Consider the following 15,500-nt stretch of genomic DNA (forward strand, 5'->3'; position numbering starts at 1 on the left):
CCCACTTTTTTTTTTTTTTTTTTTTGAGACGGAGTCTCACTCTGTCACCCAGGCTGGAGTGCAGTGGCCGGATCTCAGCTCACTGCAAGCTCCGCCTCCCGGGTTCACGCCATTCTCCTGCCTCAGCCTCTGGAGTAGCTGGGACTACAGGCGCCCGCCACCTCGCCCGGCTAGTTTTTTGTATTTTTAGTAGAGATGGGGTTTCACTGTGTTAGCCAGGATGGTCTCAATCTCCTGACCTGGTGATCCGCCTGTCTCAGCCTCCCAAAGTGCTGGGATTACAGGCTTGAGCCACCACGCCCGGCTCATCTACCCACTTTCATGTCTTTCTGTTTCCAAGAAGGCCCTGGCCAAGGGCATCCCACAAAACATGCAGCTTATAGGCCATGTGCTCACTGAAGCCCCTTGATTACTGTTCTTGGCCCAGGCCCAGGCTGCTAGGTACAATGTAGAGATATGCCTGTCTCCCCCAGGATATGAAATGATAGCCAAGGACACAGAACAGAAGCAATTGTGTTTTGGACCGAAAATAGTGACACCAACTCTTCCTTCCTCTCACTCACTTCCCGTTTATGGTCAGAGAGTGCTAATACACACTACAGAATTTGATGAGCTTATTGGCCTGTGAGAAAGGATTCATCTTTCAATTTGTACTAACAGAACTGAAATAAACCCCAATCAAACTCCGTAAGGTTTTTAAAGACAGTTTTTACAGTTCATAGATCTAACCTGGACAATATCTCTTCAGCCTCCTGCTGGTAGTGCACCAAGAGCTGATCCCAAATCTGACGTTCTAAAGAAAACCTGTAAGAATCAGGAAAAAAAATTCAGTTAATTTTTATAATCTTATTCTGAATCACTCACAGTAACAATAAGTATGTTAGGTGTACAATCTAGATGTAAAATGTGAGTTGAAAGGTCATTACAGGATTAGAAAGCCTGACCAATTCAGAGGATATTTAATCATACCAAACCTCAGTTCTTCAAGTCAAATTAATATTTGTGTTCTCTAGATTCCATTCTGTGAAATGGATCATTAGTAGAGTCCATAAAAAATCTCAATATGAGCCTTCTAACTTCTAGTATTGGTGCACTAATGCTGACTCTCCAAATACAATGCTTACTATTCATTTTTTCCAAGTTAGTTAATTTCCCCAGATAGGAGAATGAATTTAGATTTTCTAACAAAGGTTAACTTACTTTGTTATGTATTCCTTCATCTCAGCCACAGATGCTTCCAGAGAAAAATCTGATGCTTTTCTGGAAAACAGATAGGATTACGACATAAATCTTTCAAGAAATATTTGCTTTAATATAATTGCTTATAAATTATTTATTTGATACAGAGTTTTGCTCTTGTTGCCCAGGCTGGAGTGCAATGGCACAATCTCGGCTCACTGAAACTTCTGCCTCCCTGGTTCAACAGATTCTCCTACCACAGCCTCCAGAGTAGCTGGGATCATAGGCATGCACCACCACGCCCGGCTACTTTTGTATTTTTAGTAGAGATGGGGTTTCTCCATGTTGGTCAGGTTGGTCTCAAACTCCCGACCTCAGGTGATCCGCCCGCCTCAGCCTCCCAAAGTGCTGGGATTATAGGCGTGAGAAACAGTGCCCGGCTATTTATTTATTTTTGAGACAGAGTTTGGCTCTGTCACCCAGGTGGGAGTACAGTGGCTCAATCTCAGCTTGCTGCAACCTCCGCCTCCCGGGTTCAAGTGATTTTCCTGCCTCAGCCTCCAGAGTAGCTGGGATGACAGGCGCCCACCACCACCCCCAGCTAATTTTTGTATTTTTGGTAGAGATGGGGTTTCACTATGTTGGCCAGGCTGGTCTCGAACTCCTGACCTCATGACCCACCCACCTCAGCCTCCCAAAGTGCTGGGATTACAGGTGTGAGCCACCGCACCCAGTCTTTTATTTATTTTTAGTAGAGATGCAGTCTCTCCATGTTGCCCAGGTCTCAAACTCCTGGGTTCAAGTGATCCTCACACCTCAGTTACAGGTGGGAGCCACCATGCCCAGACTCCCTTACATAATTTTTGTCTTTCAAAAAATACTTAATGTTGGACTCTATTTCACTTTTCCACTAGGTAATAGCTTTCTTTTTTTTTTTTTTCCTGAGATGGAGTCTCGCTCTGTCACCCAGGCTGGAGTGCAGTGATGCTATCTTGGCTCACTGCAAGCTTCGCCTCCCAGGTTCATGCCATTCTCCTGCCTCAGCCTCAGGCGCCCACCAACATGCCCAGCTAATTTTTTGTATTTTTAGTAGAGACGGGGTTTCACCGTGTTAGCCAGGATGGTCTCGATCTCCTGACCCCGTGATCCACCTGTCTCGGCCTCCCAAAGTGCTGAGATTACAGGCTTGAGCCACCGCGCCCGGCCCAGATTAACCTTTCTTAAAATATTTCTCTAATTTTTTTTTCCTTGCTTAAAAACTCCGTGTCTCTCGGCCGGGCGTGGTGGCTCACACCTGTAATCCCAGCACTTTGGGAGGCTCAAACGGGTGGATCACCTGGGGTCAGGAGTTCAAGATCAGCCTGGCTAACATGGTGAAACCTCGTTTCTATAAAAATACAAAAAATAAGTCCAGCATGGTGGGGCACACCTGTAATCCCAGCAACTCGGGAGGCTGAGGCAGGAGAATTGCTTGAGCCAGGGAGGCGGAGGTTACAGTGAGCCAAGATCACACCATTGCACTCCAGCCTGGGCAACAGAGCAAGACTCTGTCTCAAAAAACAAAAATTTAAAAAAATAAATAAATAAGCCGGGTGCGGTGGCTCATGTCTGTAATCCCAGCACTTTGGGAGGCCGAGGCAGGTGGATTACTTGAGGTCAGGAGCTCGAGACTAGCCTGGCCAATATGATGAAACCCTGTCTCTACTAAAAAAAAAAAATACAAAAATTAGCCAGGTGTGGTGGTGGGCACCTGTAATACCAGCTGCTCAGGAGGCTGAGGAGGAGAATTGCTTAAATCTGGGAGACAGAGGTTAGTCAGCCACGATTGCGCCATTGCACTACAGCCTGGGTAACAGAGCAAGACTCTGTCTCAAAAAACAAAAATTGAAAAAAAAAAAAATAAGCTGGGCTTGGTGGCTCACGTCTATAATCCCAGCACTTTGGGAGGCTGAGGTGGGTGGATTACTTGAGGTCAGGAGCTTGAGACCAGCCTGGTCAGCATGGTGAAACCCCATCTCTACTAAAAATACAAAAAAATTAGCCAGGCATGGTGGCACATGCCTGTAGTCCCAGCTACCTGAGAGGCTGAGGCAGAAGAAGGGTTTGAACCCGGGAGATGGAGGTTGCAGTGAGCCAAGATAACACCATTGCACTCCAGCCTGGGGGACACAGCAAGGTTCCAAACCAAAAAATAAATAAATAAATAAAAAGAGAAGATGGCGAATACATGTTTGTTGGTAAATGAACAACTATCTAATTATAACAAAAGTCCTAATTCTTTTTTTTTTTTCTTTTGAGACGGAGTCTCTCTGTCTCCCAGGCTGGAGTGTAGTGGCCCAATCTCGGCTCACTGCAAGTTCCGCCTCCTGGGTTCATGCCATACTCCTGCCTCAGCCTCCCGAGTAGCTTGGACTACAGGCGCCTGCCACCACGCCTGGCTAATTTTTTTTTTTTTTTTTTTTTGTATTTTTAGTAGAGATGGGGTTTCACCATGTTAGCCAGGATGGTCTTGATCTTCTGACCTTGTGATCTGCCCACCTCGGCTTCCCAAAGTGTTGGGATTACAGGCATTAGCCACAGCGCCCGGCCAAAAGTCCTAATTCAATCATAATTTAGGACAGAAGGGGAACTGCTCTTACCCATTTGAATGTTCAAAACATTTTTGTAGAGTTCCATCAGTTTCCAGTCCGTCTGCAAAATGTTTCAATTCTTCAGAAAGAGAAGATGCTAGACAGAACAAATTTACGTGTCATAAAATAAAGAAAATATACATTTTCACAGTGAGATGCTGACAAAGGTATATTAAGGTAGTCTCAGCTCTAGGGTCTGCTGTTACATGTTGGTCCTCAAGCCCGCCCAAAAGTGTGGAGTTAAGTATGTAGAAAGATTGTACCTTTTTTTTTCTGGTAGGTATAGATAAAATGAAAGACAACTCATTTTTATCTATTTATTTATTTATTTTATTTTATTTTTTTTTGAGACGGAGTCTTGCTCTATTGCCCGGGCTGGAGTGCAGTGGCCGGATCTCAGCTCACTGCAAGCTCCGCCTCCCGGGTTTACGCCATTCTCCCGCCTCAGCCTCCGGAGTAGCTGGGACTACAGGCGCCCGCCACCTCGCCCGGCTAGTTTTTTTGTATTTTTAGTAGAGACGGGGTTTCACCGTGTTAGCCAGGATGGTCTCGATCTCCTGACCTCGTGATCCGCCCGTCTCGGCCTCCCAAAGTGCTGGGATTACAGGCTTGAGCCACCGCGCCCGGCCTTTTATCTATTTATTTAGACAGACTCTCGCTTTGTCACCTCGGCTGAAGTGCAGTGGTGTGATCTCAGCTCACTGCAACCTCCATCTTCTGGGCTCGAGCAATATAACCCCCGCCTCAGCCTCCCTATTTGCTGGGAATACAGGCAGCACCACCATGCCCAGCTAATTTTTGTATTTTCTGTAGAAATGGGGTTTTACCATGTTGCCTAGGCTGGTCTCCAGCTCCTGGGCTCAAGTGATTCGCCTGCCTCAGCCTCCCAAAGTCCTGGGATTATAGGTGTAAGTAAGCCACTGTGCCCAGCCTTTATGACATTTATGATGTTTCTATAAATGACCTGTGAAAAAGCAGTTTAAAAGGTGTATCTGAGGCTGGGCACAGTGGCTCACACCTGTAATCCCAGCATTTTTGGAGGCCAAGGCAGGCAGACCACTTGAGGTCAGGAGTTCAAGACCAGCCAGGCCAACATTATGAAACCCTGTCTCCACTAAAAATACAAAAATTAGCTGAGTATGGTGGTGCACGCCTGTAATCCCAGCTACTCGGGAGGCTGAGGCAGGGGAATCGCTTGAACCTGGGAGGCAGAGGTTGCAGTGAGCTGAGATGGTGCCACTGCACACCAGCCTGGGCGAGAATGAGACTCTATCTCAAAAAAAACAAAAAACAAAAAACAAAAAAAACTCAGGCAATAGGCAAGAGGGTAATAAGAAACAAGGAGGCAAATAAAAAATTATGAGCATAGCCAGGCATAGTGCTTGTAGTCCCAGCTACTTAGGAGGCTAAGGCAGGAGGATTGCTTGAGCCCAGCACAGCCTGAGCAACATAGTGAACCCCCATCTTTATTAGAAAAAGAAAACCAGGCTGGGCGCCGTGGCTCATGCCTATTATCCCAGCACTTTGGGAGGCCAAGGCGGGCAGATCACAAGGTCAAGAGATCAAGACCATCCTGGCCAACATGGTGAAGCCCAGTCTCTACTAAAAACGTAAAAATTAGCTGAGAATGGTGACGGGCGCCTGTAGTCCCAGCTACTCGGGAGACTGAGGCAGGAGAATTGCTTGAACCTGGGAGGTAAAGGTTACAGTGAACCAAGATTGCACCACTGCACTCCAGTTTGGCAACAGAGCAAGACTCTGCCTGAAAAAAAAAAAAAAAAAAAGGAAAGGAAAGGAAAGGAAAGGGAGGGGAAGGGAGGGGAAAGGAGGGAAGGGAAACCAAAAAGGCCAGGCACAGTGCCTTACTGCTGTAATCCCAGAACTTTGGGATGCTGAGGTGGGTGAATCGCCTGAGGTCAGGAGTTCGAGACCAGCCTGGCCAATATGGCAAAACCCTGTCTCTACTAGAAATACTGGGTGACAGAGCGCAACTCCATCTCAAAAAAAAGAAAAAGAAAGCAATAAATATTTCTGCAAGGATACACAAGAAACTGGTGACCATAGTTACATTTGGGGAGAGGAACTGAGACTGGGGGTCAGAGTGGAAGGGAAGATTATTTTCCACTTTCATACCACCTGAGCTTCATAAGCATATATTCTTGCAAGTTAAAAAATGTAGGGGGCTGGACACAGTGGCTCATGCCTGTAATCCCAGCACGTTGGGAGGCCAAGGTGGGCAGATCACTTGAGGTAAGGAGTTCAAGACCAGCCTGGCCAACATGGTGAAACCTCTTCTCTACTAAAAATACAAAAATTAGCCAGGCATGGTGGCTTCCAGCTACTCAGGAGGCTCAGGCAGGAGAACTGCTTGAACCCAGGAGGCAGAGACTGCAGTGAGTCAAGATCACCCCACTGTACTCCAGTCTGGGCAACAGAATGAGACTCTGTCTTTAAAAAAAAAAAAGGGGGGGGGCCGGGCGTGGTGGCTCACGCCTGTAATCCCAGCACTTTGGGAGGCCGAGGCGGGTGGATCACGAGGTCAGGAGATCGAGACCATTCTGGCTAACACGGTAAAACCCCGTCTCTACCGAAAATACAAAAAATTAGCTGGCAGTGGTGGTGGGCGCCTGTAGTCCCAGCTACTCGGGAGGCTGAGGCAGAAGAATGGCATGAATCTGGGAGGCGGAGCTTGCAGTGAGCGGAGATCGCGCCACTGCACTCCAGCCTGGGCGACAGAGCGAGACTCCACCTCACACACACAAAAAAAGGTGGGGGAGCTAGTTTTATAAGGCAGCAGCTTCTGTAAATGGGGATGCTGTGAGCAAAGCTTTGACTGCCCAGGGTCAAAGCTCACTTATCTGTTAGCAACTTACCTTTGGCTCTAAAACTTTCAAGACTGAAGCCCTTAGTGTCCCTTAGGAAAGGTTCAAGTTTCTGAATAGAGAACTAAATAAAGAAAAGCATTTTTAGTACAACCACCAAAAATTTCCAGGCCAGTCCTAAATTTATGTCACTTTATGATGTTTAATAAATATGAAACTAAATACTAAATATGATTTAATTTTTACACATAAGACTTTTCACAGAAACAAAAAATAGATAAGGAAAAAAAAAACAACAAAAAAACAAAAAACACCTCTTTGTTGACCAGGCACAGTGGCTCATGCCTGTAATCCCAGCACTTTGGGAGGCCAAGGCAGGCGGATCATAAGGTCAGGAGATGGAGACCATCCTGGCCAACATGGTGAAACCCTGTCTCTACTAAAAATACAAAACAAATTAGCTGGGCGTGGTGGCGCACGCCTGTAGTCCCAGCTACTCGGGAGGGTGAGGCAGGAGAACTTCTTGAACCTGGGAGGCGGAGGCTGCAGGGAGCTGAGATGTGCCACTGCACTCCAGGCTGGTGACAGAGCGAGACTCCGTCTCAAAAAAACAAAAAACAAACAAAAAACTCTTTGTTGCTTGGACTATAGATTTTGACTTTCCGTTCAGGAAAAAAAAAGGTTATTTAATTCATACAAATTACCTGCTTATCTAAACTGATGTAAGTACCTGGTAGCCACTTAATACACAATACAACTTAAAAAAAGTCTGGGCGTGGTGGCTCACACCTGTAATCCTAGCACTTTGGGAGGCCAAGGTGGGTGGACTGCCTGAGCTCAGGTGTTCAAGACCAGCCTGGGCAACACAGTGAAACCTCGTCTTTACTAAAATACAAAAAATTAAGGGCTGGATACGGTGGCTCACGTCTGAAATCCCAGTACTTTGGGAGGCCGAGGCGGGCCGATCAGGAGGTCAGGAGATCGAGACCATTCTGGCCAACACAGTGAAACCCCGTCTCTACTGAGAGTACAAAAATTAGCTGGGCGTGGTGGCACGTGCCTATAGTCCCAGCTACTCAGGAAGCTGAGGCAGGAGAATCACTTGAACCTGGGAGGTGGAGGTTGCAGTAAGTTAAGATCATATCACTGCACTCCAGCCTGGGCGACAGAATCAGAATCCATCTTAAAAAAAAAAATTGTCACAATAGCAGTTAACAAACACAAAAACATTTTCCAGCTACAAGAACCTCACCTGGAAACTGGAAAGCAGGAGACAGCCAAGCCGTTTGCTTTCTGCTAGATCCACACTGATAGACCGGCTGAGCTCTAACATAAAACATAGCCACATTTAAGGAGCTGGATAGTTACATAGTTAGCAACTAACAAAACTAAAAAGTATCCTCCCTCTTGATAAATTCAACTTAAGGCAAGAATAGCCTTCTTTAGTTAAAGACAGAATTCTAAGTTTTGCAGGATCACTGAGGAATGAAGTTAACCCATTTGTGCACCCAAACTTAAAAAAAAAAAGTTATAGGAATTTTTGTATTGGCTGGGTACGGTGGCTCACGCCTATAGTCCCAACACTCTGGGGCCAAGGCATGGGATCACTTGAGACCACGAGCTGGAGACCAGCCTGGACAACATGGTGAAATCCTGTCTCTACTAACAATAGAAAAATCAGCCAGGAGTGGTGGCATGTGCCTGTAATCCCAGCTACTCCAGAGGCTGAGGCACGAGAATCAAAAGGGCCCAGGAGGCAGAGGCTGCAGTGAGCCGAGAGGTTGCAGTAGCGGGGACCACAAACATGCGCCACCATACCCAGGTAATTTTTTATATTTTTAGTAGAGACAGGGCTTCCCCATGTTGACCAGGTTGGTCTTGAACTCCTGGCCTCAGGTGATCTGCCCGCCTTGGCCTTCCAAAGTGCTGGGATTACAGGTGTGAGCCACCGTGCCTGGCCACATTTGGACATTTTTATAAGACAGGCACTGCAGGCAGGGTGTGGTGGCTCAAGCCTGTAATCCCAGCACTTTGGGAGGCCGAGACGGGCGGATCACGAGGTCAGGAAATCGAGACCATCCTGGCTAACACAGTGAAACCCCGTCTCTACTTAAAAAAATACAAAAAACTAGCCAGGCGAGGTGGCGGGCGCCTGTAGTCCCAGTTATTCGGGAGGCTGAGGCAGGAGAATGGCATAAACCCGGGAGGCGGAGCTTGTAGTGAGGTCCGGCCACTACACTCCAGCCTGGGCGACAGAGAGAGACTCTGTCTCAAAAAAAAAAAAAAAAAAAAGACAGGCACTGCAATGTGCTTTAAACACTTTGTACTGTATACTATAAGAAGAGTACTACTATAAAGTTCCATTTTACAAGTGGGAAAACTGCAGCTCTGAGGGGAAATGACTTGTTTGAGGCCAGAAACTGGAAATTGGTGGAGCCAGAATTCAAACGCAAGTCTGTCACTAGTATCTGTGTTTTTCCCACTATTACCACACTTCCTCTCTATAATGACCTAATAATAGCATTAATAGCTAACATTTTTTGAACACTTGCTATATAAAAAACATTTTATGAAATGCTATATACATATTTCATTAAACCTTGAGGCAAGTAACCTATGAATTCCATTCAGATGACAGATAATGACACAGGCACAAAGTAAAAGGTATCTTGCCCAAGGTCATACAGTGAGTTATCAGACTGAATTGGGTGAGCATTTTACATAATTATGCAACTGAATCCTAACCAATTGCAAGATGTAGATACCGTTTTTTAAAAATTATGTCCATTTGAAAACAATTATTACATAGCAAAGGAATTTTGCCTTGTGAATTATGAGAGTTACATGTCTTTTTGCCCTCTAGGTTTAGCTGGTTGTGTTTTTAAAGTTCTTGTCTCTTCTCTTAATTGGCACTGCTGTTAGTCAAGAAAAACAGGATACTTTCTGCCTAGAACCAAGGAAACCTGGCAGGTTGCCAGAAATAACTAGGTAATAACCAATCTTATTACATTGGTGCTTTTCTGTTTAAGTCTAAATGCTCTGGCATAGCGCTAAAGGTAGGGCTAATCTTGGGATGCACTGATATTTTCTCAGCACATCTAAGGACTAAAGTACATGGGCCTTGTGGCAGCAATTTTCTGATGTGCTAAGTGGCTATCTTTACCCAGATTTCCTTCTGTGCATCAGACCACTTGGAAATGGGATGATACCTTAAAACTAATCACAACAGCTTAACATTTCAGGGCTTACTATCTGCCAAGTACTGTGTTATGTAAGATAGGTACTATTTCACCTCCAAGCTGCTGATGAGGACCTTAAGGCAAAGAAGGTTAAGTAATTTACTCAACACCACAGAGCTAGTAGTCTTCCTGAAATATGCAAGCCTTTCCACGTTATATTCTGTACTTTGATGCTTACTAAGATATAGTTACTATTGTAAATTCACACAAAATGACACAAATCACATTCTGCATAGCATCCCTAAAAACTAAGTTTTTTATTCTAGATACACAGAGAGAGAGAGAGAGAGAGAGAGAAAGTGAGGTGGGGTGGGGGGTGCAGCAAGGGAGGAGGGAAGGGGGGGTAGTGAAAAAGAGACAAAGTTTTTGAGAGACAGGGATCTTACTTTGTCACCCAGCATAGATTGAGTGGCACAATCATAGCTCACTGCTGCCTTGAATTCCTGGGCCCAAGTGATCCTCTTGCCTCAGCCTCTCTCCAGTAGCTGAGACTACAGGTACGTGCCACCATGCCCTGCTATGTTTTAAAAAACTTTTTGTAGAGATGGGGTCTTGCCATTTTGCCTAGGTTGTCCTCAAACTCCTGGACTCAAGCAATCCTCCTGCCTCCCAAAGTGCTGGGATTACAGGCATGGCCCACTCTAGATATTTGTATGTGCATCTTCCCTGAGATATTTTCAGTTACAAAGGCTAAAATCAGGTATCAACCCAACTATCTTCTGCTCCACTTTAGGGTATGAGACAGAAAACCACAGAAAGAAATCTTTAATGTCTGTCATCCTAGCAGGTGAATATTGAACAATTAGAAATTTATTTGTGGCAGCTAATAGCATAAGTAGTAAACCAGGTGCAGTGGCTCATGCCTGTAGTCCCAGCTACTTGGGAGGCTGAAGTGGGAAGACTGCTTGAGCCCAGAAGTTCAAGTCCAGCTTAGACAGCACAGCAACATCCTGTCTCTTAAAAAGAAATAGCAGTGATACTGAATATTTACTAGGTGTTTGACATCAGTACTTACAAAGTAGCAAGTCATGTCTATTCTCCTACACTTTCTGCCATACCTCACTGCCTCTTATCTGAGCTGGAACCTGTCTCTTATCTGAGCTGGAACTTCACTGTCTTGTGTATACAGCACCCCACCTGTGATGCCCTGGTGAATGGGATGCAGCGACTTCCGCCGGTTCGTTTCTTTCATACTTGATCGCCGCCAGGATTGCCTCCTGTCTTGATAACTGGCAGATTGTTCTTGAGGGGACAAATGAAGGGACTTCAACTGAAGTCTTTCCTGGTGGCTGAGATCACAATTTTCCCCTTTTTTAGGGCTACAGCCAAGGTGAATTCTTTCTTCTGAAACGCCTTGATGCATCTCCAGGGAGGCAGATGTTTTAGTAAACACTTCCACAGGACTGAGACTTGATTCCAATTGATGATCATGAGTCTTAGACATCACTGGTCCTTTTTCTAGCATTTGTTATAAAAAAGTCAAAATACAAAATCAAACCCGCCACAACTATTTGTGCAAAAAAGTGGAAAAAGTAAATGTATGCCCCTAGATCGTGGAAACATAAATAAAGCATCTCTGCAAATGAGTACGTGATTCCAAATCCACCAGGAGCCAGGAAAGATTTAGGTATAGCTCAGAAGCCTGAACCCAAGGTAAGAGGTACTGAATTTCACTATAATACTTACCATCTATGATCTCTGATCTAGTCACTGAAGTCATCCTACGTGGGAAACTCTGAAAATAGGAAAATGAAGTGATCTGTTCTTCACATTTCAGCTGCAGTCTCAGTGGGGCTTTCCAGCCTCTCCGAGCTACCCTTGTCCACCTTCCTGACAGAGAATATCAGCAGGGGCCATCACCTCCTCTTCTGAATTTCTGTATACTTTATTGCTAGAAATATTCAAATCTCCCTGAACACACACGCTACCTTACTTCCCAGTTACTTTGTGTTTAACTAGTCCCTAATTCCATTGATGACATTATGGTCTACCTGGTCTTCCAAACTAGAAAAACCACATCATCCATTACTTCTTTTTTTTTTTTGAGATGGAGTCTCGCTCTGTCGCCCAGGCTAGAGTGCAGTGGCCGGATCTCAGCTCACTGCAAGCTCCGCCTCCCGGGTTTATGCCATTCTCCTGCCTCAGCCTCCTGAGTAGCTGGGACTACAGGCGCCCGCCACCTCGCCTGGCTAGTTTTTTGTATTTTTTGTTTTTTAGTAGAGATGGGGTTTCACCGTGTTAGCCAGGATGGTCTCGATCTCCTGACCTCGTGATCCGCCCGTCTCGGCCTCCCAAAGTGCTGGGATTACAGGCTTGAGCCACCGCGCCCGGCCCATCCATTACTTCTTATTCTTAGTTCTCCAGATCCAAAGTCCTAACTGTTCTATAAACAGTCTCTAAATCTTTTCTCCATTCTCACTGTTACTGGTTTATTTATTATTTTGAGACATGGTCTTGCTCTGTTGCCCAGGCTGGAGTGTAGTGGCGCAATCTTGGCTCACTGAAACCTCCTCCTCCCCAGTTCAGGTGATTCTCCTGCCTCAGCCTCCTGAGTAGCTGGGATTACAGGCGTGTACCACCATGCCTGGCTAATTTGTGCAATTTTAATAGAGAGAGGGTTTCCCCATGTTGGCCAGGCTGGTCTCAAACTCCTGGCCTCAAGTGACCAACCAGCCTAGGCCTCCCAAAGTTCTGGGATTACAGGCGTGAGCCACCACGCCCAGCCTCACTGTTACTAGTTTAGTTCAGGTCTCATAATTTCTGGTCCCTCCCACTATCTAACAGTCTCTCCACTAGTTTTTGTGCCTCCAGCTGCCCCTCTCCAGTCTATTCTTTGTTTTTGTTTTTTTTTGAGGTGGAGTCTCGCTCTGTCGCCGAGGCTGGAGTGCAGTGGCACAGTCTCGGCTCACTGCAACTTCCACCTCCCAGGTTCAAGCAATTATCCTGCCTCAGTTTCCTGAGTAGCTGGGATTACAGGTGCCCGCCACCACACCCGGCTAATTTTTGTATTTTTAGTAGAGATGGGGTTTCCCCATATTGGCCAGGCTGGTCTCAAATGCTTGACCTCAGGTGATCTGCCTGACTCGGCCTCCCAAAGTGCTGGGATTACAGGCCTGAGCCACCATGCCCGGCCCAGTCTATTCCTTAGACAGCTGCCGGGACTTTTCCAAAGTGTACTCAACACCTTAGGTAAACTAGCCCCAATTTACCCATTCCTGCTCTCTCCTCCCACTCCTATTCCCTGTATTACTTCTGAATCTTTGCACGTACGTGTCCTTCTACCTGTTAAACTTATTTATCCTTCCCAACCTAGCTCAAATATGAAGCTTTCACATCACTTCTCTTTTGCAGAGTTGGTGGCTACGCCCCTTGGCCTTGGCAGCATTGGCTATGTTTGTTTACATGTCTGTCTCCCCAGCCAGGCTGTATTTGTATTCCTAGTGCCTGTCATGAACAACTGACTGAAGAATGCAGGGATGTGACCTAGGCATCTCTTCATCGTTCCCCCCCCCCCCCCCCCGCCCTTCCAGCAGAAATCCGTCTGTGGGGGATGCTAAGTAAAAAGATACGAATATATGCAGAGGAACAAAAGGAAAAGATAACAAGGAGGGGTCGGTCAAGGATCTGAATCCTCCACAGTCCTTATAATCGTATCACACAGATCCAGACTTGGATAATAACGATTGTATCACACAGATCCAAGCTTAGAAAAGCAACAACCGTCAACTGTTAAATGCTTATTCTATGCTAGAATCTGTGCTACGTAAGCGCTTTACCTGCATTGTTATTCCACTTAATCCTTTCCACAACTCCGTAAGCACCATTAACTCCACTTTGCAGACAGGGGAATTGAGGTTCAGAGGGGCAAAAAGCCTGGCCCAAGCTTGTGACGCTGCCAGCCTGGGGGCAGAAGGGAAATTCGAACCCAGGCCTGTCACCCCAGGCCTCTGCCCAGTCCTCACCCGTTTCTGGAACCTAGCAGATACGTCTCTAATGGGGTTAGTAAGGGGGACTGCCCTCGGGTTTCATTTCACCCGGGAGGAGGTCGCAGCGGCCCCGGGGCCTCCCAGTGTCCACGGTCGGGGCCGGGGGTGCGGCGGGTCGAGCTGGGCCGAGGAGTACGACGCCAAAGAGATTAGTGCGGCGGCGGGCGAGGCCCCATCAGAGAACAAGCCTGTGACTTCCTGACCTCAGGGCGACGCCCGTCCAGTCCGGAGCCTCCGTACCTGAAACACAAGGCCACGGGTCGCTCTCCACAGCCCCAGGTCACTCCTGGACGCCTTGCGCCCCCGCAGCAGATCCTCCCTGGTCGGGGTCCAGCGGTCTCCGCCTTCTACGTCACTGTCACCGCCTCCGAAACTCCCGCCAACCAAGGGCGCATGCGCGACCGGCAGCTTCTCGGCCACGCGCGCGCAGAACGCCTGCCTCTGAGGATGCGCATGCGTACACCGCCGTCCAACTCTTGCCAGCTCCGCTCCTCTGGTCCAAGTCCTTTAGGTCCTGTCCGGCTACGTTACCACCTCTCTCCAACACCCCGCCCGGGGAGTCCCTTTCTGGAACCCGCCACACTATCGTGTCCTTTTGCGCCCGACGGCCCCAGAGCCCATCTAAGATGGGGGAAACAGAGGCCCGGAGAGATTCTTGCCGGAGGAATGCAGCGCCTCAAAAGGCATCTGATGGCCTGTCCCCGTCGCTAGGCTCTGGTTCCCACTCCCTTTATCTCCTCAACTCCCAAAATGTGGACCGTGACTCTCCCCAGGGGGGACTGGAGCTCTGAGCTCAGTTTGCCTCACAGTCTATCCCACTCCTGCTCTAGGACTTTTTCTTTCTCATTTCCAGGCCACCCCCTCAAACGGCTTGATTTACTTGCTTGGTGGAGGGGGGGCCTGCCCTCGGGTTTCATTTCACCCGGGAGGAGGTCGCAGCGCCCCCTCGTGGTTGCAGTGTCCACGGTCGGGGCCCGTGGGTGCGGCGGGTCGGGCTGGGCCTAGGGGCACGACGGGGACAGGGCATCAGATGCCCTTTGAGGCGCTGTATTCCCAGGCGCTCTTCCCTCTGCCTGGGAAGGCTTTTCCTGCTTTTCCTGGTGACATCCTCCAATTTTTTTGTATTTTGAGACGGAGTCTCACTCTGTTGCCCAGGCTGGAGTGCGATCTTGGCTCCCTGCAACCTCCGCCTCCCGGGTTCGGGTTCAAGCGATTCTCCCGCCTCAGCCTCCCGAGTAGCTGGGATTACAGGCGCCCACCACCATGCCTGGCTAATTTTTGTATTTTTAGTAGAAACCGGGTTTTGCCATGTTGGCCAGGCTGGTCGCGAACTCCTGACCTCACGTGATCCACCCACCTCGGCCTCCCAAAGTGCTGGGATTACAGGCATGAGCCACCGTGCCCGGCCACATCCTCCAATTTTAAGCCTCAGCTAAGGAATGATTGATTTCTCTCCAAGCCTTCTTTCTGGCCTTAGGCTGAAAACCAACTGTCCGTTCTGTGCTCCCAGGAGCCCAACCTGTGCCTGCTCCACTATCCATCCCATGCTGGCCTAGGAGGTTCCAGAGAGCGGGCTGCTTCCTCAGCACTCAGCATGACGCAACCAAAATGTCCCCTTGGATGTGCACAGTCCTTTCTTTCACA

The 15,500-nt window shown here is 47.6% G+C and overlaps 1 protein-coding gene across 5 annotated transcripts in view; it reads right to left on the reverse strand.

Moving 5' to 3' along the window:
* The window catches only part of DSN1 (DSN1 component of MIS12 kinetochore complex), a 21,100-nt gene extending 6,852 nt beyond the window's left edge, over positions 1–14,248 (reverse strand). Inside the window, exons 1-9 of one of the 5 annotated variants that reach the window (XM_023227962.1) lie at positions 14,097–14,241; positions 13,647–13,770; positions 11,557–11,605; positions 11,008–11,328; positions 7,884–7,957; positions 6,683–6,755; positions 3,819–3,906; positions 1,201–1,260; positions 730–804 (exon numbers count right to left, since the gene is read on the reverse strand). In XM_023227962.1, the coding sequence (XP_023083730.1) occupies positions 730–804; positions 1,201–1,260; positions 3,819–3,906; positions 6,683–6,755; positions 7,884–7,957; positions 11,008–11,328; positions 11,557–11,605; positions 13,647–13,694 (788 nt within the window). In that variant the 5' untranslated portion in view covers positions 13,695–13,770; positions 14,097–14,241. Of the gene's footprint in view, positions 1–729; positions 805–1,200; positions 1,261–3,818; positions 3,907–6,682; positions 6,756–7,883; positions 7,958–11,007; positions 11,329–11,556; positions 11,606–13,646; positions 13,771–14,096 lie in introns of all 5 variants that reach the window. The other 4 variants (XM_023227964.1, XM_023227967.2, XM_023227966.2 and 1 more) reach the window with 4 other exon arrangements.
* Positions 14,249–15,500: the final 1,252 nt, after the last annotated feature.

The sequence above is a fragment of the Piliocolobus tephrosceles genome, chromosome 20 (genome assembly GCF_002776525.5).
Source record: "Piliocolobus tephrosceles isolate RC106 chromosome 20, ASM277652v3, whole genome shotgun sequence".
NCBI lineage: Eukaryota > Metazoa > Chordata > Mammalia > Primates > Cercopithecidae > Piliocolobus > Piliocolobus tephrosceles.